Source organism: Caretta caretta, chromosome 7 (assembly GCF_965140235.1).
Source record: "Caretta caretta isolate rCarCar2 chromosome 7, rCarCar1.hap1, whole genome shotgun sequence".
Classification (NCBI taxonomy): domain Eukaryota; kingdom Metazoa; phylum Chordata; order Testudines; family Cheloniidae; genus Caretta; species Caretta caretta.
In genome coordinates, this window is record NC_134212.1 from 33,617,284 (window position 1) to 33,641,495 (window position 24,212).

The 24,212-nt window shown below is 60.4% G+C and overlaps 1 protein-coding gene across 6 annotated transcripts in view; it reads right to left on the reverse strand.

Moving 5' to 3' along the window:
• Positions 1-487: 487 nt before the first annotated feature.
• SPTBN2 (spectrin beta, non-erythrocytic 2) overlaps positions 488-24,212 on the reverse strand; it is a 61,787-nt gene continuing 38,062 nt past the window's right edge. For all 6 annotated transcript variants that reach the window (XM_048856311.2, XM_075130464.1, XM_075130461.1 and 3 more), the window contains 28 exons: positions 23,971-24,158; positions 22,664-22,781; positions 22,128-22,286; positions 21,570-21,872; positions 20,878-21,031; positions 17,536-18,406; positions 16,752-16,889; positions 15,616-16,372; positions 14,998-15,200; positions 14,449-14,539; positions 14,219-14,365; positions 13,220-13,483; positions 12,554-12,778; positions 11,153-11,242; positions 10,505-10,765; positions 9,880-10,010; positions 9,084-9,288; positions 8,246-8,620; positions 7,450-7,694; positions 6,900-7,038; positions 6,419-6,503; positions 5,957-6,153; positions 4,944-5,092; positions 4,592-4,667; positions 4,051-4,289; positions 3,632-3,805; positions 3,419-3,461; positions 488-2,591 (listed from right to left, as the gene is read on the reverse strand). In XM_048856311.2, the coding sequence (XP_048712268.2) occupies positions 2,358-2,591; positions 3,419-3,461; positions 3,632-3,805; positions 4,051-4,289; positions 4,592-4,667; positions 4,944-5,092; positions 5,957-6,153; positions 6,419-6,503; positions 6,900-7,038; positions 7,450-7,694; positions 8,246-8,620; positions 9,084-9,288; positions 9,880-10,010; positions 10,505-10,765; positions 11,153-11,242; positions 12,554-12,778; positions 13,220-13,483; positions 14,219-14,365; positions 14,449-14,539; positions 14,998-15,200; positions 15,616-16,372; positions 16,752-16,889; positions 17,536-18,406; positions 20,878-21,031; positions 21,570-21,872; positions 22,128-22,286; positions 22,664-22,781; positions 23,971-24,158 (6,261 nt within the window). In that variant the 3' untranslated portion in view covers positions 488-2,357. The remainder of the gene's footprint in view (positions 2,592-3,418; positions 3,462-3,631; positions 3,806-4,050; positions 4,290-4,591; positions 4,668-4,943; positions 5,093-5,956; positions 6,154-6,418; positions 6,504-6,899; positions 7,039-7,449; positions 7,695-8,245; positions 8,621-9,083; positions 9,289-9,879; positions 10,011-10,504; positions 10,766-11,152; positions 11,243-12,553; positions 12,779-13,219; positions 13,484-14,218; positions 14,366-14,448; positions 14,540-14,997; positions 15,201-15,615; positions 16,373-16,751; positions 16,890-17,535; positions 18,407-20,877; positions 21,032-21,569; positions 21,873-22,127; positions 22,287-22,663; positions 22,782-23,970; positions 24,159-24,212) is intronic.

Here is a 24,212-nt window from a genome sequence, read left to right on the forward strand (position 1 = left end):
TTCCATACGCCCTGCTGACAAGGAGCGTGAAGTGTTCTAAAGCGTTTTGAATCCCAGCCTCCATTGCCACTAAATAATTGACCAACCCCCATGTCTGACCCTCCATCATCTCCCACAACTGTGAATATTTAAATGGATAAAAACTGAAAAAAATGCTTAAAATAAACATTGATATTATCCCCCAAAATTATTAAAAAACCAACACCCACCTGCCAAGCCTATTTGTAAATGGCCAGTGGTGGCCACATATGACCCGGTGGTTGGAAGCTGGGCATGCTCCAGCTAGCAACAGGCCACTCTGCCATTATTGTCATCAGTGATTTGTGTTGCAACAATCCTGGGAGCCAGTTGCACTGGCACTGTGACACTAGGTGGCTGCATGTGTGATATTCCTGCATTAACTGCACCCACCATGCCCATCAGCCCCCAGGGAAGTTGTGTGAGCAGACATGCTCTCGTCCCCGTTCCTGCTGGGAAACAAAGCCTCTTGGTCTCTACACAGACTCCTTTATTTCAGAGTTTCTGTCAAAAATTGGAACAGATGCCACTGCAAACACATGAATAATGTTTCCCACAAGCACAGAAAGATCACCAGGATGCGCTCAGGGGATGTCCCAGCCAGGGGGTGCGAGGAGCGAAGTCATGGTCCAAATGCAGCAGCGACATCTTGTTTCCAGGCCTCCCGCTGCAGGAAGCAGGCCCCGCCACCATCCAGTTCTGCAATCCTGCCCACCCCTCGAGCTCCAAGCTGCCTGTCCCCAGGGCCCCAGAAGAGGGAGGAGACTTGGCTCATTTCACAGTCATAGGGGCGAGGGAGCCATGGTGCCCTACCCTGGCAGGGATACGGTTTCTCCTTAGACAGGGAAGACCAGGGGAGGCAGAGAGCAACCACTCATAGCAGGAAGGCACAAATCATTTCTGGGCCACAGACTGGGAGATAAAGGCAAAGGAAACCAGCCAGGGCTTGGGAGGGGTGGGTGGAAAAAGACACCAGATTGGGCACTGGTGGGGAGGAGGGAATCTTTCCCCCAGTTCACCCCAGGAAATCCTATGGATGACTGGAGACCAGTGGGGTTAGGACATTGGGAAAGTCAAAGGGGCAGCCACCTACTGAACAGGGGATGGATTTTCAGCTCAACTGTTTGACAGGCCAGAGGAGACAATTCTGAGCATCCAGCCTGACCTCTGCCCACCCCCGGGTAACCCTGGCTAGAGGATCCCACCCAGTGATTCTGCTAGCCGAGCGGGGTTGCTTGGTGAGAGACACTCTGTCTCAATTCAAAGGCCCCACACAGCAGGGAGATTTCCAGAGACACCAGGAGCCCAGCCCCCTCAACTTTCAAGGAGGATAAGGGCTCCCCCTTTGTAATTTCTCCAGCTCTTAGGTCCTGGATTGCCAGAAGCACTGAGTCCCCCTGCTCTGAAGTCCATTGTTTGGGGGAGCTCAGCCCCTCTGGGAATGCCATGCCCCCTTTGGACAGCAAAGCCCTCAGTGTGAGAAGGGCGGTGAGAGAACTGCCCGCCACAGCTGTCTGCATCCTCATGCAGGGAATCCCTGGTACTGCTGCTGTTTGCAAGCAAAAATAACCCCACTCCAAAGACCGAGCCCCAGCCCTGGGAACCTGATCCCATCCCCATCCTGTCCAGCTCAGCCGCAGCTTCCCTGTGAGGGTGTGGCTGTCTGCAAAGCAGGGGGCACGGAGTGGGGGCCTCACTATGGTACGGATGCACCATGGACCCTGCCACAGGATCTGCTAATGTAGAGCAGCTGTAGAAAAGGGGTGGGGGAAGATGTACCACCCCATACTAGGGCAGCTCCAGGAGATGGGGGGAAGCAAGGAGAGAAGGTTCATGGATCAGAGAGACAGGAGGGGACAAGGCAAGTCAAACATGTCCCCAAATGTGCATCAGCCCAAATGCCCCTCCCCCACCATGCCTGGGTCCTGGCAACCTAAATACTCTTCCCCACACAGCCTGGTAACCCTAATGCTGCTCCTCCCCTGCACTGGTGCAGAAGGTCACAGGGAGGTTTTTTCCCAGCTTGGCTTCATGGCTGATGCACTCCAGCAACTCCAGCATTCCCCAGTGTATGGGGGAGTCAGCAGGGATCTCCCCAGCAGCTCCCAGGGTGGGAGGGTTGGTTGAAACTGTCACATGAGCACAGCTACCAATCTAAAATGCAGCATCCCCATCCAGGACCCAAAGTTCCACTCCCTGCTCCGATCCATCTGGAGCCCAGAGTCTGCCCTCCCGTGCAGAGCCCCTTGTCCCATCCCGTGTCCTTCCATCAGTTCCATGGATTAAATAGCCGGGCAGTGCCCCTCCAGCAGCCCCTCCAGTAGCAAGCCCCCCAGACCCTATTGCTTCTTCTTGAAGAAGCTGAATCTCTTTTCTCGGTCCTTCTCCTTGCCGTCCTTGCTGCGCAGGGCCACGGAGACCTCAGTGGTGCTGTTGGGGGACACGGGTGGCATGCTCACGGCCCGTGTCATGCCCTTGCCAGTGAGTGAGGGCGGATCCTCCGTGTCCTGCTGGGGCGTCGGGGTGCAGGCCACTGAGGCATTGATCACTCGCATCCAGGTGCTCATCTCAGCCTGGCGGAAAGAGAAGGAGCTGTCAGCCGTGGGTTGGGGCAGGGAACTGGAGCACAGAGAGGGCAGGGCACTGGCTCTGGGAGGAGACAGGGCACCAAGAGGGGTTGGCAAGGCAGAGGGGTGGGACTTTGGAGCACAGACAGGGTGGATCTGGGAGGGAACAGAGTTGGGCAGAGCTCTGGGGTAAGGCCCAGGATTCAGAACTGATGAGGCAAAGGGACTGAGAGAGGGTGCAGCACAGGAAGCATGCAACTCAGGATGGTAGGGGGCAGGGCAGAGTGGGGAGGGATATCTGGGGGAGGGCTCTAGGGGTGGAATGGGGCAAGGCAGAGGGTCCAGAACATGAGTGAGCATGGCAGAAGGACTGGGAGAATCCTGTAACCTGTAACCCAGGTGTTTGGCTACTGGCCCCAGGTGCATGGAGGAGAGGCTGTGCAGTTAGCCCTCTCTGCCCCCTACAGACCTCCCCCACTAGAGAGAGAGACATTACAGCATAGCAGACTTGGATCCCCGAGCGGGTGGCGGTGTGCGCATGTAACACCGACAGACCTTAGTCGGGATCCAACCTGGGACCTCTGGAGCTTAGTACATGAGCCTCTCCTCCATGAGCTAAAAGCTACATGGCCATTAGCTAAGGCTGTAGCAGACTCATTAATCTCTAAGTGGTCTTGGTGCCAGCACCACACCCAGGAGGTGTATGGGTTACATGTGTGCACACACGTAAACCTAGGAGCACTAGGAGGGGCCACGAGGAGCTCAGAGGCCAGTGTGCAGGGGTGCCCCCATGTGGACAGGGCAAGCAGTGCCCTCATGCATAAGAGATTCACCTCATCCTTGGCCTGGAATAAATACTCTTTGCCGTCACTCAACCTGCAGAGAGAAAAAAAACACAGGTTACGTCACCTCCACATGGCTAAGCCAAACCCTGTCTTGTTCCCTATTCCCTTCATCCTATCCCCTTCACCAGGTCCCCTCCTTCTCATACGGATACCATCCCACCACTGCCCACCCTGTGTGTCTGCCACAGAGGCCGCTCCTACCCCAGCTTGAAGACATGCTTGCGTTTCTTGTAGTCCAGTGCCACGTTGCACTGCGCCCCCTGCAGGCTGATGGGCACCTCGCCATGATAGGGGACACCATGGCTGGCGTTCTTGGCGTCTTTGTAGAAGCCTAGGCTGCCTTTGTGCAGGACACAGTACACGTTCTGCCAGGACCTTGGGAGGAAGCACAGAGCCGTCAGAACAGCCACGGGGAGAGGGAAGAGCTCAGAGCCATCAGCACAGCTGGCAGGGGAGCACAGAACCATCACCACAAGGGGACCAGGGGTAGGATATAGCCATCAGTGCAGGCGGGAGGTGGAGCACACAGCTCCCCAGCTCCACCTCCAAGGCCCTGCCCACCACAGTGGCAGCTGGTCCCCAGGCTTCCCCAGTCCAGTAAGGGGCAGAGCTTCTCTCACCTGTTGGCTGCCTTCTTGCCTTGGGCTTCCATCTCCTGCTTGCGGCACAGCGCCCCCTCCATGTGCTCCTGGGCAGTGGGGTCTGGTGACCGGAGTGGCAGCGTGGCCGAATGGGCAGGCTCAGGGGTGAGTGCCGGCAGCTTGGTGCGGGCCTTGGGCGAGGGGGCAGGGCTGTGCTCCTTCTCCTCGGCCAGGGCATCCGTCCGGGCGCCGCTTGTCACCTCCGCCATCTTGGACATCTGGAGGGACAGAACAGGTCTGTGACAGGGAGCACAGCTCCTAGATTCCTCCTGCCTGGGGGAGCCGTCTGCCTCTCCAGGCTCTGCCCCACCAGCCCAGCTGACCCCCTCCAGACCCCACTCTCCTCCCAGAGCTGGAGTCAGAGCTGCAACATGGAGTGGATGGGGCTGAAGGTGGCAGAGGCTCCCCACACACACACCCCGTTCCAGAATTGGGCACCTTAGCCCAGCTGCTGTTTGTGGGCCCTCCTGGTCCCAAGGTAGCCCTGGCTGGGGGGCTGCGTCTGGGGGAGCTGCATTACCTGGGGGGACTCGGAGTCAGGGTAGATCCCATTCACAGCAGGCAGCTCCGGGAGACGGCTCTGCAGAGTGGAAGTCCTGTGGGGGGTATGGGGGGACGGGACAAGAACAAGCATTAGGGGCTGGTGGAGACCCATGAGAAGGACTGCCACCAACCTCGCTGCCACTCCAGGATGTACCCCACATTACTGGGACTTCCCTCCATCCCCGCCAGCCTGTGCTCCCCATGCCACCCTCCTCCCCTGATGCCAGGACCCCTTCCCATTCTCCCCCCAGGCTGTACTCCCCATGCTGTCCTCCCCTAGATGCCAACCCCCTACACAGCTGGTGCTCTAGGCCAGGCCCTGCTCTCACCCATCAGCAATGCTCAGTCCTGGCCCCTGCTGGCTGTCAAGGGGCAGCACTGGCTGCACCGTGACCTCGGGCTCTGGCTCGGGTGGTGTTGGGGGCCGCCTCTTCCTCCTCTCCTCCTCTTCGTGCCGCAGCCGCTCCTTCTCCTCCAGCTGCGGGGGAGAGGGGCACACAGAGATGGAACAGCCTAGTCCCTCCTGACAAGGCCCCCGGGCTGGGAACACAGGCCAGGGGCATGTCTCCACATGGCACAGTGCAGGGCTTGGGGTGGGGAGCGGCAGTTCCATAGGGGTCTGGTTCTGATCCATATCAAGGTGGACGGCCAGAGGCAGAGCTGGGAACCTGCCCCCAGTGCCAAGGCATTCCGAACTGGGGTTCCAGTTCCGATCCATTTGGCAAGAGACGAGCCGTAGTGGCAGAGCTGTCCACAACTCAAGAGGGTCCAGGGGTTCTGGTTCTGACCCATACGAGATAGACCATGAGGGGCAGAGCTGGGATCGACACCTCCTCAGAGTGAAGGGTGCTCCAGAATTGGGATTGCAGCTCTGATTGGCCTGGCAGAAACAGGCCTAAGGGGCACCATGCAGATCAGACCTGCTCCAGGGTAGGAGTCCAGATCCAGGGTTCTGGTTCTGATCCATCATACAGACTCAACACAGACACACCCACTGGAGGCTCCATTCACCAAGTTGTGTGGGTCTCAGGCCTTAGTTCCAATTGGTGGCCTCTGTGGCAAACCCAGCGCTACCTCTGGCCCATGGAGACATCCTAACCCTGGGCCAGGGCTAGGGTAGAGCACAGGAAACTGTGTGGGCTGGCAGTGTCACACCAAGGCACAGCCAAGGGCCTCAGGGGGCCATGTGTGGGACTGCAGCATCCCCAACCCAGGCATACACCAACGGCTCAACAGCCACCCCCCACCCTGGGGCAGAGCAGCAGGGATGTGTGTATGGGCGTGCAGCATCCCCGCCCCGGGCACACACCAAGGGCCCCCAAACCTCAGGCAGGCCTCTCACCGTGGTGAGCTTTTCCAGTGCCAGGAAGCGCTCTTCCCAGGCAGCGGCCAACTTCTGGAAGCCCTCGTGCCTCTTGATGAGGTTCTCCACCTCGTCTACGTTCCCGCCCAGCTCGGCTGAGCGCACAATGGGCTCCTGGCTGGACAGCCAGGCCTCAGCCATGCTGGCATCGCGCCCAAACATCAGCACCTCCATAACTGCAGGGGGACAGACCAGATGGGTGGGGCACTGCCGGGGACAGGAGCCCAGAATACCAAGCTGCCATCCCCCAGCAACCCACTAGACCACACTCCCCTCATGGTGCTGGGGATAGAACCCAGGAGTACTGACCTCCCCACTGCACCCCTCTGCACCCTACCACATCAGATTCAACCCTACAGCTGTGCTGCTGCCCCTTTCCCTCCTTGGTGTCCTCCCGACACATAGAGCCCCCTCTCTTCCCTGCCCCTTCTCCTCACTAACCAATCTGCAGCCAGTCCATCTTCTCCTGCCACCGGTCTCCGATCTCCTTGCGCCGCTCCTGCAGCTGGGACAGCTTCTCTGAAATCTGAGCAGAGGCGCTGGCTCAGGAAAGTGGGGGGCCCAGCCCACCCTGGAGGAATCACAGTTGTGTTGGTCACATGGTCCCACTGCTAGGAACTAGGGCCCAGTCAAATGATTGGCGGTGAGGAATGGATCGCGATGTGGGAAGGAACTAGAGCCCAGTCAAATGATTGGCGGTGAGGAATGGATCACGATGTGTAAACCCTACGCAGGAGAGGGGCCTTTCAGGGGATGACTTGGGAACAGACTGGAGGAGATCCTGACCTGGATCCCAGCATAGGGGTGCAGGTACGAACTAGAGGGGACCCAAGACACCCAGTCCACACAACACCTGGGGGTAGTGTCAGGGGGCAGTGCTGGGATGGCAGGGGCATGGAGGGCTGTCACCTGGGGGTCTCACCTTGTCAGAAGCGTAGTGGCCCTTGTCCAGCAGTGCAGTGCCCATGGCTATGCAGGAATTGAAGCTGTCCGTCCGGGCCTCCACCTCGGCCTTGATCCCTTGGTGGTTCTTGATGACCAGGTCAGCCGAGGACACGTCCCTGGGGAAGGAGGATAAGGAGGTACCCTTCAGCATGGCTGAGCTAGCAACAGCCCCCCACTCCCCACTGGCTGGCTGGGCCCAGGCGATTCCCTCCAGTCTCCAGACTTGTGTCCACTGGCACATGCTGTTCTGATCCCAGCTGGGCCATGCTAGCTGGGGTGGAGGCCTGGCCAGTCTGTCCTGAGCTATACTGGTCTGTGCTGGGCCATGTCAGGCTGAACTGGGATAGGCTGGGCCATGCTGAGCTATATTGGTCTGTACTGGGCGATACTGGTCAGTCTGGTCCACATTGAGCCATCCCAGTCTCTGCTAGGCTGGGTGAGCTATGTTGGGCTATATTGACCTACACTGGGCCATGCCAGTCTGGGCTGGGCTATTCCAGTCCGTGCCCTGGGGGCTCCCTGCTCACCTGGGCTTCTCCTGGGCGTCTATCTGCAGGTGCACCCCGTCCATCCACAGCATCAGGTCTCGCACCATCTTGAAGAAGCGGAACTTGTCCACGGTGTCAAGCAGCAGCTGCCGGCGGCCTTGGCTGCTGCTCAGCAGCTCAGCCCAGGCCTCGCTCACGGCCTGCTCATGCCGCCGGATGTCGTCGGCCTTCTCACCCGCGTAAGCCTTCTGCAGCCGCGTAGCGTCCTCCTGCACCTGTTTCACCTGGGGAGCCGGGGGTCAGAGTGGCATCCCGCCCCCACCCCATGCCACCCTTCCCACTCGTAGGGGAAGTGTATGTAGAGAGAGGAATCCCTGACACTGCCCCACACTCCATCCTGCCCATCTCCCTTTCCTTACCCCATGCCCTGTCCCCTGTCCCATCCTGCTCTCCTCTCCATGCCCCAGACCCCCCAGATCTTGCCCCCATCCTACCCTGCTCCCCTCCCCTTCCCCACCCCAGATCCTACCCCACACTCCCTTCCCATCCCACACTGCTCCCATCCCCTCCCCCACACCCTGTCTCCCCATCCCACTCTGCTCTTCTTCCCCTGCCCCAGACCCTGTCTCCAGCCTACCCTGCTCCCACACCCAACCCCAGATCCTACCCCACACCCCCTCCCCATCCCACACGGCTCCTCTTCCCTCCCCCACATCCTACCCCACACCCTGTCCCCCCATCCCACCCCACTCCCCTCCCGCTGCCACAGACCCTGCCGCCACCCCCCTTCTCCATCCCCAGACCCTGCCCAATCCCACCCTGCAGCTGGCAGTACCTGTGCACTGAGCGCCTGGATGTCATGCTCGTAGGCTGTGTGCATGCGCTGCATGGCCTCGGCTGTGTTCAGGTCGCGCCCCACCTCGTCAGGCAGCTGCTTCTGCTTGTGCTGCACCTGGGCCAGAGTCTGGCGGGCATCGTGGTAGAAGCGATGCAGCTCGTAGGAAGCTGCCAGCATCTGGCTGCGGGTGTCGATGAGCTCCAGCAGGTCGGCCCAGGCATCGTTGAGCCCATCCTTCCACTCGGCAATGGTGGCATTCTCCGAGTGCCCTGATGAGATCAGCTCGTCCGCCAGCAGGTTCACGGCGTCCACGCGCTCCTGCCCGATGTTACTGGTGTCACGGGAGAACTCCCGGAACTTGTCCCGCAGCATCTGGGGAAAGAGAAGGGTCAGGGAGGGCCACGGGCCCTGCTGAGGGCAGTGATGGGACCCAGGTCTGGGGGGAGTGGGAGAGGGGGTCTGGACGGGAGGTCAGGAAAGGGTCGACAGGAGAAGGGATGGGCTTGCGGGATGGGAGGTGCACCGGGGGAGGTGATGGGCTCCAGGCGCATGAGGCTGCCTCAGCTGGGCTCCACGTAGGGCTACCTCGGCTAGTGCTGCAGAGAGGCTACGCCACACTGCGTAGCCAGCCGGGCTCTGGCACCAGCCTGCACAGGAGCCCAGCCTGGCGGAGACTGGGATGGTTCAGCATGGACCAGTCTATCTCAGTCTAGACTGACCAGTATCACCCAGTACAGAGCAGGATAGCTCAGCATGGACCAGTCTAGCCCACTTCAGACTGACATGGCCCAGCAGGGACCAGTCTAGCTCCCCCTGCTCTGCACTGGGCACTCACAGTGACATGCTCGTAGTCCTGTCCCAGCTCGTGGGAGGCAGCCACCACCTCGCGCTCCGAGATCCACTGCTCCAGGTCATCCACGTCGCGCTTAAGCTGGCAGAGGCGCTGGTGCTCCTGCAGCTTCCCCCGCCGCTCCTCTGCCAGGTCCTTCAGGCTGGCGTACAGCTTGTCCACCTGGCCCTGGCGCAGGGTGAGCCGCTCACTGCAGGGGGAAGAGCCACTTGAGCCACAGAGCGGTGCCTGCCCCTCGCCGACTGGAAGTGGCAGCACTGCCGGGGAGCAGGGGCCGAAGACCTGCGAAAGCCCTGGGGCTAATGCGCTGCCCAAGAGGCTGGGGGTTCCCATGCTGTGGGGGCTGTGCTGGCATGGGCCATGCCACGCTCGACAGGGCTGTGCCAGGCTTGGGGCGGACCCCAGCAAACAGGAAGAAGGGGGGCATGTTGCTAAGGGAGTCTCCACCTCTATCCCAAGTGAGAGGGACTGTAGGTTCCAGGTCTGATCTCCCCTGGACAGCCGCGGTGCCCCTCTCTCCATGCACAGCCATGGCGAATGGTGTCTGGGCACAGAGCATCGGGCCACAAGGTCTGTGATGCAGGCACAAGCAGCATCCAGCCGGGCTCAGGCCCTGCTGAGGGGACAACTTGGGCTCAGCGGGGCGGAGGGACGGGGCTTTCGACTGGGCTCCTGGCAACCCATGGGAGGCTATGGACTCACTGCCCCCCAGTAGCACAGGGCCATGGGACCTGGATCTGTGCCCACTGTTGGGGGGGGGAAGGGGCACGGGGGGTCTCACCTCTCTGGGTGCTCACTGGCCACCATGTCGCGGCTCTGGTTGGAGAGCTGGTGGATGGTCTGGGCGTAGTCGTCCAGCGCTTGCTCCATCACCAGGTGCTTCTTCACCATGGCCTGGGCAATCAGCTCGTCCTGTGGGTGCCAGACAGAGAAGGATGGAGGGTGCCACGACGCAGGGGCAAAGGGGGGGAGGGGCGGGGGTGCCATGATGCAGGGGCAAAGGGAGCGGGTGGGCAGGGCTGTCCCCAGCTCCTAGGATGGTGGTCAGGCTGAGGGTCACTCAGCTCTCACAGGCCCACTGGCTTTCATAGGTGGGGGGTTAGGGTGGATGCAAGACATCCAAGAGCAGCCTTCTCCTGAGACATCATGTGCAGCTTCTGTGGCTGGGGGGGTGGCACCCAGCGAGTGAGAGGCACCCCAGCTCCCGTGGGTATCAGGGAACAAGGGGGCTCTCAGAGGCAGAGAGGGGGTGGGGCAGGCTGGGCTCTGTGCCCCCCGTACACCTTTGCCTTCTCTTGGGACATCGTGCACAACAGTTGCAGAGGGGGGGCACCCAGTGGGTGGAGGGGTACACCTGGTTCCCATGGAGGGGTGGGGGCGGGGCCTCCACTCCCTTTCCCCCAGACCTTGGCCTTCTCCTGGGACATCATGTGCAGCTCCTGCTCGCCCATCCAGGCCTCAGCTTCAGCCACGTCGAAGTAGAACTGCTGGGCAGCGTGTGCCCGCTCCAGACGCTGGTGCCTCAGCTCCGCCTGGTGCCCCAGCTCCCGCCAGGCCTCCTGCAGCTCTTCCACCCGCTCCACGGGCCCGCAGCGCGCGAGCCCTGCTCGCCGCCCCAGCAGCTCCTCCACGCGTGGCTCATGGCCCTGGATCTCCTTCTGCAGGGTCTGGGGCAGGGAGCATGGGCGAGAGGGGTCAGAGTGTGGCATTCACCCTCTCCCCTATGCTGAGCCCCCTGCTCCTGACCCTCCCCACCCCCCAACCTCAGCCTTCAGAGTGCTCTTTCAGTAGAGTCTGGGAGCAGAGAGGAAGGGGGGGGTCATGGTACGTTCACCCCCAGGCCTCACCACTCTTTTGACCCTCCCCCCAATTCACCCCTCCCTCATCTCCATCCCCCATCAACCCTCGCCCACCCCCTCCTCCTTTCATATTCCCCCTGCCCCCAACCCCCTACTCCTGCCTTGTCAACCCTGCGTGAGGTAGGGAGCACCTCTGCCACTGAGTGGGGTGAGCAGACTCCAGCCCCCCAGTCCTTCCCCAGCCTGGCACCACACCTGGTTCTTCTTTATCAGCAGCTGGACGGTGGGCAGGTCCTTGCCATGGTCGGTGGAGATGGCCATCGGCATCCGCTCCCTCACCCACAGCTGAAAGCACAACGTGGAGCAGGGTCAGGGGCACATGAGGGGCACATGGGGGGACTGTATGGGGGGGCTTCACAGTGAGGGATGCAGGGAGAACTGTGCAGGGTGGGGGGGATGCATGGAGGCTTCATGGGGGGCTGCACAGGGTGGGGGATATATGGGGGGCTGAACGGGGGTGCACAGGATGGGGGATGCATGTAGGGCTGCACAGGTGGGTGCGCAGGGTAGAGGATGCACAGGGGGCTGCACGGGGGGGCTGCACAGGGGAGTACACAGGGTAGGGGGCTGCATGGGGGCTGCACGGGCACTGCACAGAGTGGGGGATGTTGCATGGGACAGGAACTGCAAGGGGGTCCATGCATGGGCAGCCTCAAACCTGGCAGCCCCTCCACTCAACACTGCACTCTGAATATCAGGGTGGGAGATTAATGGAATTTCCCAGTTTAAATTTTTTTCCCCTCCCACGCAAAAGTCCAGCCCGTGGACCCAGCCTGACCCCCCACCCCATCCACTTGTCACCAGCCAGGGTGGGATCTCCACACATGCTGCATAGAGCCCCACTGCTGAAGCTAAAGGGCATCACCGGCAGGTGAAGCAGGGACTGGCCACTGGAGGGGGACGGAGACTCACACTTAGCCAGTGAGGGCTCTATTTGTTCAAGAACACTAGGACACTGGGAGTCAGGACTCTTGAGTTCTCCTGCCAGCTCTGGGAGGAGTGCAGGGCCTAGTGGGTTAGAGCAGGGGGCTAGGAGTCAGGACTCCTGGGTTTTCCCCCTGGCTCTGGGAGGGGCGCAGGGCCTAGTGGCTTGGGGCTGGGAGTCAGGACTCCTGGGTTCTCCCCCCGGCTCTGGGAGGGGCGTGGGATCTACTGGGCTGGAACAGGGGGGCTGGGCTCTGTCTCTGGTTCTGGAGAGACGTGTGAGGCGGTGCAGCACAGCCAAGCCCAAAGATCTAGCACATTCATTCTGAAAGGCAGTGTGGCTCCGTAACTGAGACTCAGATCTGCCCCATTAGAGACCCAGGGCTTAGTGCTAGTCCCTGATAGGGACCCATCATTCAGCCCCAATACTGTCCAGGGGGCACAGTGGCCTGCAGGAGAAACCCAGCCTAAATGCCCCCTACTCTGCCCCCTGGCATGGGGGAGTGCTGGGCGCAGCGGTGGGGCTCTGCACTCCTGTAATTCTAGGCTGAGGCCCATGGAGTAAAAGGCAGCAGTCTCTGGGGCTGGATCTCATTCCTGTCTCCCCTCTCCAGGCCCCATTTCCCATCCTCTCCCCACACGGCAGCACCACCTGCACTGCCTGGGACTCACGATCTCGTCCTCCAGGTCACGGTTGAACTGGTGCTCCTCCTTGGAGGCCAGCAGCTTGTGGCAGCGCTCCTCCAGAGGGCCCCGCAGGTCCAGGAACTTCTCCTCCACTGCCCGGAACTTGCCTTCCACCTCAGCTGTGTTGGCGTCCTCCTGGCTCAGGGCTAGTGCCTGCGACTGGATGGCCTCCACCTCCTTCTCCCGCACGTCCATCTGATTCTCCAGCATCTGAGGGGCAGAGGACAGCATTACAGCCTTAGGGATCCCAGCAGAGAGCCCCAGCCCAGGGAGAGCAGGGAGTCTGGCCCTTCTCCCCACTGGTGTGATGCAGCCATGGGTCCCCCTCTGCTTCCCCATGGTGCTTGGGGATCCTGCAGGCAACCAGTTCCACCTTTGAGCCGTGGTGCATGGAGGGGGTGGTGTCAGGGATGAGGCCAGTCTAGGGTTCTCCAGTGCGGTGGCCAATGGAGCAGGCTCCCTCTGCCAGGGGATACCCAAGGCCTTGGAAATGGGAGAATGGGCTCTGGGATTGAGAGGGTCAGAGGGCCAGGATCTCCTGTATCTCACGGGCCTTTGGGACCTGGAATTTTGGGTCATCTTGGAGCCCCATCATCCCTCACCCCAAGAATCTAGGCTGCCCTCCCCTCTATTGCACCTGCCACCCCAGACCTGTTGCTTCTTCAGCAGGATGTTGACGCTGGTCAGATCCTTGCCGTAGTCATCAGACTGGAGCTGGGCCTGCAGCCCGGCCAGCCAGGCCTCCAGGGCAGAGCAGCTCTGGGTGAAGAGCTCAGCCCGGTTGGCATCGAAGAGGCACTGAGCCTTGGTCTTGGTGGTGGACTCCAGCTCATCCCATAGCCGGTGGAGGCTGTCCAGCTTCTCCTTCACCACGAGCTCCAGCTCTGGCTTCTCCGCCATTAGCTGCTGCCCCTCCTGTCAGGGACCCAGAGCACTGGTTAGGGGGACGAGGCCCTGCATGTGCTGCAGGGTCTGCAGGCCCCAGCAGGCCTGGCCAAGCCCAGATGAAGGCCAAGTTGCTACAGCCCTGTGCCCTGCCTCCTGGAGTCATGTGATCACAGTCACACCAGAGTCTGCAGGAATCCTGAGACAATGGCTCTGAGAGGGGGGACCTGCCCCATGCATCTCAGTGGGGTATTAACACCCAGCCCCACTTCTCCAGGGGCCTGGCCAGCTCTATCCCAGCAGGGGGCTCAGTATGAGGCAGGAGCAGCAGAGTCCAGTGGGCCCAGCTCCCCCCTCAGTCATGCACAGACAACCCGACTGGTGGGACAAGTCCTGGGGGCCCTGCTGACACCCCAGCATCTCTGGGACCAGAAGTGGGAGGGTCCATGGTCTGCAGCAGGGGGTCCATGGGTGAGAGGGTCCATGGTAAGGGGTGGGACTGTGGGGGCAGGGCCATGGTCTTAGGGCGAGGCTGTGGTAATGAGTCCATGGAGAGGGGGCAGAGCCATGGGGCAGGTCCATGGCACTGGGGAGTGGCCATGGAGTCAGGTCCTTGATGCTGTGGCAAGTCCACCATGAAGGGGCAAGTCTCTGATGCTGGTGCATGGCCATGATGGTAAGTCCATGGCAAGGGGACAGGGCCACGGTATTCGGGTGCAGCCATGTGGGGGGGTCCCCAATTTGCCATACCCTAACCGCCCCCACCTTCTCGATCTTGTCCAGCCAGTCCTTGTTGGAAGCCAACTCGGCCGTGAAGGCCTGGTGCTTCTGCCACTTGGTGTGCAGGTTGCGGGCCTCGTCATAGGACATGTCCTGGGCTGTCAGCATCTTCTCATTGATCCACAGGGTGAGCTGGTGGGGAGGCAGAGGACAGAGTGAGGATCCCCAGACCCATGGCCCCCTTGCCCCTCCCCCACAGCCCCCCCTCCACTCACCTCCTGGCAGTCCTGCAGGAAGTGCTGCAACTCCCGGTTATCTCGCAGCCGCCGAAGCAGCTCGTTGGCAGCATCCCGATTCCGCTTGTGCCTGGGGAAGGAAAGCAGAGACTCATGTGATATTCACCTGCAGGGTGAGATCGGGGCCTGTCCTCTGTATGTCATAGAGCCGGCACTGCCTTTGCTCGTGAGGACTCTCCGCTACCTCGGGCACTAGCAACTTGTGCTCTCTGAACAGGGCAAGCTGAGATCCGTCCCACAGGCTGTTCTGACCTCCTGGGCCAGGTTTGCCTGGCTCTGGCCAGGGAGGAGCTCCTAGCTCATCACAATCGTTAATCTCACTATTGTCCTCCCTGTTTAACTCCAGGGGGAAGGGACCTGTCCTAAATCACAGAACTGGGGATAGAACCCAGGAGTCCTGACTCCCAGCCCTCCCTGCTCTAACCCACTCAACCCCCCCATCCCTTCCTAGAGTGGGGATAGAACGCAGACAACAATGACACAACAGGGTTCCCACTCCCAGAAGCCCTTGTGGGGCTGGGCTCTCACCTGCCATCAATGGAGTCAACCTTCTCCTGGACTTTGTCTGCATGGACACTGTCCCCCACAATCAGCTTCCGCCCGGCGTCCACCAGCCCCTTGATCTTCTCCCCATTGGCCTCCATGGTGGTCATGAAATCTTCATGCTTCTTAATGGAGGCCTCTGCCCCTTGCAGGGTGCTGGGCATCTCAGTGTGGGACAGTACGTACTCCTGCAGGGGCGAGCCACACAGAGCCATGGCACTGGGCACAGCTTGGCCCATGTTCCAGGCCCCTGCCCTGAGTGAGATGGAGATCCCAAGGGAGGAAACTAGGGGCCAGTGGGATGGAGAGGTACTGAAATTGCTAAGGGTGGGTGGGGATGGGGTGATTGTGGGTCCTGGGGGACTAATACAGTGACAGGGATTTGGGTGGGAGTCTGGGGCAACTGGAATGGGGGGATGGAGGGGAATACCAAGCTGGATGGGTCCAGGAGACTGATCAGGTGTCGGGGGAATACTGGACTGGATGGGCAGATGGGTCTGATCCGGGCCAGAGAAGGGGGTGGCATACTGGGCTGCATGGGCCTGTCCTATCTCCAGCACAGGAACCAGCCTCCCCCAGACATGCTGGTCGCCCCAGCCTCACCTGGTTGCTGAGCACGCCCTCCACCTGCTTGGTGTCCCGCAGGAAGAGCTGGAAGCTATAGGCCTGGGAAAGCAGGTGATGCCTATTTTCCCACATCTGGCCCAGCTCCTTCCAGCCAGTGTCCAGGGCCTCCAGGCGTTGCTGCAGGAACATGTACTGGGCATCGGTCTGGCCCTGGGTCACCTCCTGGCCCATGGCCCGCATGCTCTGGTAGTCGTCCTTGTAGTGCTCGATCTCATTACGGATGCTCTCGTGCTGGCTCAGCAGCTGCTCAGCCTCAGCCAGGGTGGCTGGCACGTCCTCAGAGGCCACAGCCGTCTGTGTCCGTGACAGCCAAGCCTGGAAGTCGTCGAGGTCACGCAGGAAGCCCTGCAGCTTGCTGGCCTCCCCCAGCGACTCCTCGCGCCGCCGCATGGTCTCACGCAGCTCGGCCCACACAGCCTTGATGTCCGCCAGCTGGTCTAGGATGGGCGTCGCCTGGCCCGGGTGCTCGGCTGCCAGCGTGGCCGCCTCCCCCTGAAGGTCCAACACCTTGCCCTGGATAGCCTCCAGGTCCCGCTCCATGCCCGTCAGCTTCCTCTGCAGCGCCATGACGCCCGCCAGGTCGTTGCCCAGCTCCTGCGTCGACTCAATCACCTTGGTCTTCTCCCTCATCCAGGACTTGGTCTCGTTGCACTCCAGGTAGTAGTTCTGGATGTTCAGGGCCGAGGTCAGCGCAGCCTTCTTCTGGTCGGCCAGAGTGCGGAACCGCTCCCACCTGGAGAAGGGACAGGGAGGTAGGTGAGGGGCCTGTTCCCACTGACCACCCTGGAGCTGCCGAGCCCACGTTGGCGCTGCCAAAGGCAGACCTCCCCAGAGCCCTGATGCCTGTCGCTGGATGCAGATCCCCCAAGAGTCCTCCTCATCCCCATGGGTCAGTCAGAACCCCACACACAGCCTCTGACGCTGAGCTGCCTGCCCCCACTCCCAGAACCAAGCAGCCTGCTCTCCCCCCAACCTCCCTGGTGCCAAGCCGCCTGCTCTCCCCATCTCCCCCCAGCACCGAGCCGCCTGCCCGCCCCATCTCCCCCTGGCACCGAGCCAACTGCCCTCCCCATCTCCCCCTGGCACTGAGCCGCCTGTCCTCCCGCTCAGACCTGGTGTTGAGCTGCTCCTGCGTGGCCTGGATGCTCTCTTTGTTGCGGTGGTCAGTGCTCAGCAGCTGCCCAGCAATCTGGTTGATGGCCGCAATGCGCAAAGCCAGGTTATTCATCTCGGGCTCCAGTGTCTCAAACCTGCAGGCCCGGAGATACAGGCTCAGCCAACAATGCACTCAACCCCCCTCTTGCCCTGGCGAGCCAACCCCTCATGTTCCCCCCAGCACAGCACCAGCTGCTGCTGATCACGCATCTGCCCTAGTGCCTACTGGGAAAATCCAGGCTGCTTTCCCATAGGGCCTCAGCATGGATATAGCAGCCAGAGCATCATGGGGGAGCAATGCATTCTAGGATGCCCCACCACATGCCCAAGGGGAGGGAAGGGGATCGGCAATGCCAGTTCCACTGACCCATTAGGGGCTCCGTCCCCACCAACATCCTGGTTCCAGGGAGAGGCTGCAGGGGCAAGCTAGGCCACTGCCAAGGGCACACATAGCTAGAGACAGCCAGGCTACTGACTGGCTACAAGGGGCTGCCAGAGCATATGTGCCCCAGTGCATGCTGGAAAAATCCAGGTTGCTCTCCCATGGTGCCTAAGTCGGGACAGACAGAGCAGCATAAAGGGGGGAGCAATGCATTCTGGGATGTCCCACCACACAGAGAGCTGGGAGACAGGGAAGGGGGCTAGGGCCACAGTTACTCGTTGGCTGCAAGGGGCAGCGGGGTGTGGGCCTAACGAGGCTGGGCCAGATGGTGCATGCGGGCCTGGTCAGCCCCCACTCACCTCTGCTGCACCACCTCCAGGTCCTCCAGTTTCTCAGGGATCTCCATGGCATGCAGCCATTGCTCCTTCTCACCAATCCACAGCCCACAGGCATCAGCCTCGCTGAACATCTTGTAGAGGTTGAGGGCATCCTGCAGATCCTGCTTGCGGCGCTCAGCCAGAGTGGCCAGCTCCTGGTAGCGCTGTTCCACAGCGGGCAGGCGCCCTGCCACCTCGGGTGTATGGGCAAAGGCGGGTGGCAGGCTCTGGGCCTGCTCATGTAGCACAGCGATGGCGGGCCGGTGGTTCTGGATCTCCTCTTCCACGTCCTTGTGCTTCTTAACCAGGCTCTGGGTAGAGTACTCGTCATGGCCCACCTCCGGGCTGGACACCAGCCGCAGGGCATCCATGAGCCAGGCCTCCATGTCGTCGGCATCAGCCTGGAACTGGTAGAGGCTGGAGGCCTCATGCAGGCGCCGCTCCCGCTCGCCTGCCAGCGCCTCCAGGTGTTGCCACTGCTCCTCGATCTCCCGGATGCGCTCGGCCACCTCACGTGCCCCAAAGTGCCCCTCACGCACCAGGCAGTGGCCCTGGGCCGTGGTGTGCTGCAGGGGTCCATAGCGGCCGCTCATCTCATCACGGAAGGCATTGTGCTTGCTGATGAGGCGCAGCACGCTGGTCAGGTCCTTGCCGAAATCATCCGACGACAGGATCTGCTCCTGCTCCCGGATCCAGGCCTCCTCCTCACCCATGTCCCAGAAGAACTTCCACAGCCGACGTGACTCCTCCAGCTTGGCCCGGCGCTTGCCTGCCAGCTCAACCAGCTCCTGGTAGCACAGCTCTAGCATGTCCACCCTCTCCTGCACCAGCTGGGGGTCACACGGCTTGTATCCTGTGGGGGGATGTGGATGTTGTAGCCCACTGGTTGATTTTACGGTAAAGGATAAGAATAGCAATGCAGAAATGCAAGAGACTTAGCGGCATAGACCTATAAGAATAACTTAAGCTGTTACCACAGCTATAAGGCCTGCATAGGAGCAGTTGCTTAGGTTAGCATAAGTAAGTAAATCAACAGGGACCTTAAGTCCCAAGATGGCATAAGCTTTTGTTTTACTTGTTTTGTAATAATCACAAGTGTTGAAAACTTCTGACAGGTACCTGCAAGAAGGCAGTTTGCACAAGTTTAGGGTATTTTTGGAGGGAAACATGAGTAGATGCCTAACCACAGGTAACCATGGTAATTTAATTGACATGTATGCTACTTATCCCATTAGTTTGAACTAATTAATATAGTCACTTATGGGATAAGGACACCCCAACATTACGAGGGTGAGAAAGTCAAGATAGTAAAAGAGGGCGGAGCTATTTATACATATGCACCAAAGGCCTATAAAACATCTGGTCTTAAGGAGAGCCACTGGAGTTCTCCATTGGCATGCCAGAGTCACACTAGGATCCGTCTCAACTTTCTGAGCTCTCCCCAAGGATACGGTGAGAACACCCAGTGGTGAGCTGGAGCCGGTTTGCACCAGTTCGCTGGAACCAGTTGTTAAATTTAGAAGCCCTTTTAGAACCAGCTGTCCTGCGAGGGGCAACCGGTTCTAAAAGGGCTTCTAAATTGAACAACCAGGTCTAGTGAACCGGTGCAAACCCGCTCCAGCTCACCACTGGGTGTACTCACCGGTGCTGGAGCACCCACGGGGAAAATTTGGTGGGTGCAGAGCACCCACCGGCAGCTCCCCACCCCGACCCTGGCCCCAGCTCACCTCCGCTCCGCCTCCGCCCCTGAGTTACCCTCCGCCCCACTCACCTCTCTCTCCTCCTCCTCCTCCTCCCCCCCCCCCCCCCCCAATCAGCTGTTCGCAAGGGAAGCCAGGGAGGGCTGAGAAGCAGGCGGCAGTGCTCAGGCCCAGGGAGGTGAAGCAGAGGTGAGCTGGGGGGGGGGGCAGGGGAACTGCTCCCTGCCCCAGCTCGCCTCCCCCTCCCTGGGCCTGAGTGTGAAGCCGCCACTTGCTTCTCAGCCCGCCCAGGCTTCCCGCTCGAACAGCTGATTTGCGGGAAGCAGGGGACGGGCGGAGAAGCAGAGGAGGGCGGCGCGTCCGCGGGGGAGGCGGAGGTGGAGTGGAGGTGAGCTGGAGCCGGGCGTGGGGCAGGGAGCTGCCAGTGGGTGCTCTGCTTCAGCCCTGGAGCACCCACAGAGTTGGTGCCTAAGGCACCACTCTTGATGTGATCAGTGGGGGAAGAGGCAGCTCCCCCGGCTTCCCTCCTAGCTACGCTCATCCACCCCTTGGAGCCAGAGGGACCTGCCAAATGTTTCCCGGGAGCCGCCCCAGGTAAGCACCACCAGGACTCCCCACCTCGCCCCCCGGCAGGTCCCTCTGGCTCTTAGGGGCAGAATGGGGTGGGCACCCACTATAGTGGTCCACAAGACCCTCCTGCCTGGTTCCAGGGGCAGTCAGGGGACAGGGGAGGGGGGTGGATGGGGCAGGATCCTGGGGGGCGGGCCACGACTCCCTCGTGGGGTGAGGAGGGAACCGGTTGTCAAGATTTTGGCAGCTCATCACTGAGTACACCCAGGTACTGGGGTGGGTCATACTTACAGCATTGTATTATCTCACTTTACTTGTTTGAATAATTTTATTTATTGGACTGATCATTGTGGTAATAAAACTCCTACAATTACCAAAAGTCATCCCTGAGTGCGAGTGTTGCTGCTACTGCCATGGGGCTCCCAAACAAATAATAATTCTGGAGATACTGGGCCTGATCTTGGGACAAGAACCTACCAGATTGCAGAGTGCTAACTGGGGAAAATGAAATCAGCCACATAATCAATACATCAGGCAACAACATGGGATCCTTGCTTACAACCCCTCCTTCCCCTGCCATTTGCCCCACAGGAAGAGCCATGGGGCTCCTGACCTTGGGTCCTGGGGGCAAAAGGGGGCCAGGGTCACTGGCAATGGTGCCCATGAGGCAGGGGAGACAAATAGGGGGCCCACAGGGAGTAATAGGGGAGGGAAGGCCCTTTTGCTCAGGCTATAGAGTCAGGGCTAGGCACAGAGCAGGGCTCACACCAGGCAGGGAACCTCCACAGAGACGTAGAGGGGTGAGAAGCTCACAGGGTGGCTTAAGATATGGCATTGCCCCCTGCAGATGTGGCCACCCCAAACTCAGCTGGGCTCTGAGCTGTTCTCTTGAGGGCTGGGATGTGGGGGCTGGGGCATGGCAGGACAAGCACATGGAGGAGCAAACATAGAATGGGCTGGGACATGGCAGGGCGGGGATGAGGTAGGGGCCTGGGATGCGGCAAAGCTGAACACGGAGGGTGCGGGTTGGCTGTGGTGTGGGTGGAGCTGTTACCTTCTCCAGGGGTGGCGAATCTCTGTGCAGCAGTGCCAACAGCCTTGATGCGCTCGGCCTGCACGGCGATGTCGGCCTCCACCAGCGCATGGATCTGCAGCAGGTCTTCCACACCGTGCAGGTGCTTCCCAAAGTCCTGGGACTGCAGGCGGCCCTGTGGAGGGACGGGCAGCTGCTGACTGCATGGGGAGCCCTCCCAGATCCCACCCACCAGTGCCCATACCTTGGCCCTGTCAGGGGAGGGGCACGCCTACAGACAGAGCAAGGCACCCTCCCACACTCTGCCCCAGCCAGGAGGACAGACACAGCAGCAGGCTGCACTGGGGTATGTGGGCACAGTCCCAGCTCCCTGCAGCACAGGATATAGCACCCAGGGCATCTGAACTCCCCTTTGCGCCAGGGCATCGCTATCCCCTGCTCCCTCCTCTCCATTACAGACATTCAAAGCCATCTGCCCCACTGACCCGCATGTACCCCATGTCTGAGCTGGCAGTGCCCCCAGCTTTACCCCCTTATCCTTTCCAAGAGGAAGGCCAGCCTGCCACTCCGCCTCCCCCTGCTGGAGCTCCTGGGGATGGGGCTGGCAGAGAGCACCTGGGACACCTACCCCAGACAGCTGGGCCCCTCGGTGGTGGCAGATGGTGGCGGCCCAGGCTGGGCAGGCTGCTCCCAGCCCCACTGCCCCCACATACCTTCATCTCCTCCATCCAGTCCATAAGGTAAGCCAGGTCCTGGAACATCTTCTGCAGGTCCAGGTTGAGGAGCAGGCGCTCACGGCGTGAGGCCACCAGCTCCCGCAGATAGTCCCACAGCCGCACCACGTTGTTCTTACGGGCCAGCACGCGCTTGATGTCGTGGTAGCGCTCCGCCTCCAGCTCGGTGGCCACAGCATTCACGGCCTGCACGCGCTCACTGTAGGCCACGATGTCTGTCTCAATGGCCTCATGCTTCCGCACCGCCGCCTCCACTGCCGAGATGTCCACGCCAAAGTTATCCTGCGGGGGAGGGCAGGCATCATGCCGGGGCAGGGCTGGCCGAGGGGGTCACTGCACAGCTCCTCCCACCTACAGGTCATGGAACCAGCCGCCTCGAGATGCAGTGTGCTCTACCGGAGAGAGCACTGGGCTGGGAGCCAGGACTCGTGGTTCTATCCCCAGCTCTGGAGGGAAGTGGGGTGTCGTGTGTTGGGTGGGGGCTGGGAGTCAGGAGTCCTTGGCTCTAATCACATGGTTTGTGGGTTTGGGACTCACCTGGGACACCAGGCGCTGGTTCTCACTCAGCCACGTCTCCCGCATGGCTGCCTTGCGGTCAAATCGCGCTGCCAGCTGCTCCAGCTTTTCCTGGCGGATCAGCTCGTTGCGCAATGCCAGCTCCCGCTCGTGCTCCGCCTTCTCCAGCCGCTCCCAGGCCTGCAGGGGGGAGGGGGTTAATTACAGCAGGGAGTCAACATCTAACACAGGCCAACAATTAATGACAGCACCAATGACCATCTCCCAGGGATCTCTCTCCTGACATTGAGATGCAGCCGCCTCTGAGGTGGGGGGGCAGGGACTGTTTATACAGGGATCCCTCGCCTGGTGCTGAGATGCAGCTGCCTCTGAGGTGGGACGTGGGGGCTGTTTGTACAGGGATCCTCGCTCAGCGCTGAGATGTTTTCTATCACATCCAAAATATGACACCTCCAGAAGCAAAGCCCCCCAGCACTGAGTTGAGGGAGGGGGGCCAGCACTGGCTGTAAGGGGAAAGCACCCCCTACTGCGTCCTTGTCCTGCCCTCTGCTGCTCACCTTGTTGATGTCAGAGATTAGCTTGCCCTCACGCGGTATATACACCTTCTGGTTGTTGGCGCGCATCTTGCTCTGGATGGTGAAGAGCAGCACCTCCAGGTTCCCCTTCTCTGTGAACCTGAGGGGTGGGGATAGGGTAAAGGGTCAGACAGAGTGCCAGGGGTATGTGTCTCAGAGGCTGGGAGCTGATCCAGGCGGGCTGGTCACAGAACCTGGGCGGGGGAGCAGGAGCCCATCAGAGCCCAGGGGACAGGGGCAGGAGCAGCAGTTCCTGAACCCAGAACACATATCCACATCCCTTCCCTCCTTGTGGTTCTCTTCAATCTGCCACCAGGGGGAGCTCATGTCATGCCAGAGGCTCCCCAGTCACGGTCCTCACTAGGTCATCTAGTCCAGTCCCCTGCAGTCCAAGCAGGACTAAGTAATAACTAGACCATCCGTGACAGGTGTTTGTCTAACTGCTCTTAAAGACCTCCAATGATGGAGATTCCACAACCTCCCTTGGCAATTTGTTTCAGTGCTTAACTACCCAAACAGGAAGTTTTTCCTAATTTCCAACCTAAACCGCCCTTGCTGCAATTTAAGCCCATTGCTTCTTGTCCTAACCTCAGAGGTTAATGAGAACAATTTACCTTGTTTCAAACTTTTACATACTCTGATGGAGAACCCGACACACTGCTACCTCCCCCAGCGCCATTCTTCTACTCTAACTCCCCAGACAGGCTGGAGACCACCACATGCTTTAGTCCCCACGTGGACTGGGAGGGAACCTGAGTCAGTCCCTCCACCTTGGGGTTAAAGTGGAGCCAACGCCCCCTAGAGGGGAAAGGCCCCACGTGCCATTCCCCACCCCCGTGAGCCAGCCAGCAGGCAGTGCCAGGGCACTGGAACACACCAAGATTGGGAAGTGACCAGCTCATACAAGGTCCCTCTCCCACAGGCTGGAATGGGGTAGGCTCCCTGGTCACACACAGCATGGTGGGCACCTGTGAAGGCAGTGCCGCCAGTGTGGGTAGCTGGACATGATGTGAGCACTCTTCCCATGTTGTGTAGGCGGCAGCTGAGTAACCAGCGTAGCCAGTCTGTCTGTAGCAAGGCATCCCAGAGTGCACTGCGCCCTGGGAAAAACACCCACAATCCTCTGCTCATGCCAGAGGTGGGGCAGGATAGCAGAGTGGCACAGATCTCTCAGAGTGCACCAATCCAGGTGCTGATTACAGTCCTGGGGGTTCCCTGTGCCTTTTTAGCTGTGCCAGGGCTGCCAAGTGGTGGCCCAGGGCCGACTCAGAGGTGGGTAAGGGACTCACTTGGGGGGCTTCTCGACAGTGCGATAGGTGTTGAAAGCCTGCAGCTGGTTCTGCACCCCGCTCAGGGAGTTGGCCAGCTTACGGTCGTTGAGTGTCAGGATGGTCTGCTCGATCCACTGCAGCAGGTCAGAAGCCAGCGTCTCGTACTTCTCGATCAGCTTGTCAGCCTCAATGGCATAGTCCAGCACCTGGCCAGGAGGGGAGGGGAAAGGAGGGAAGGAGTCACTCACCACCAAGCCAGC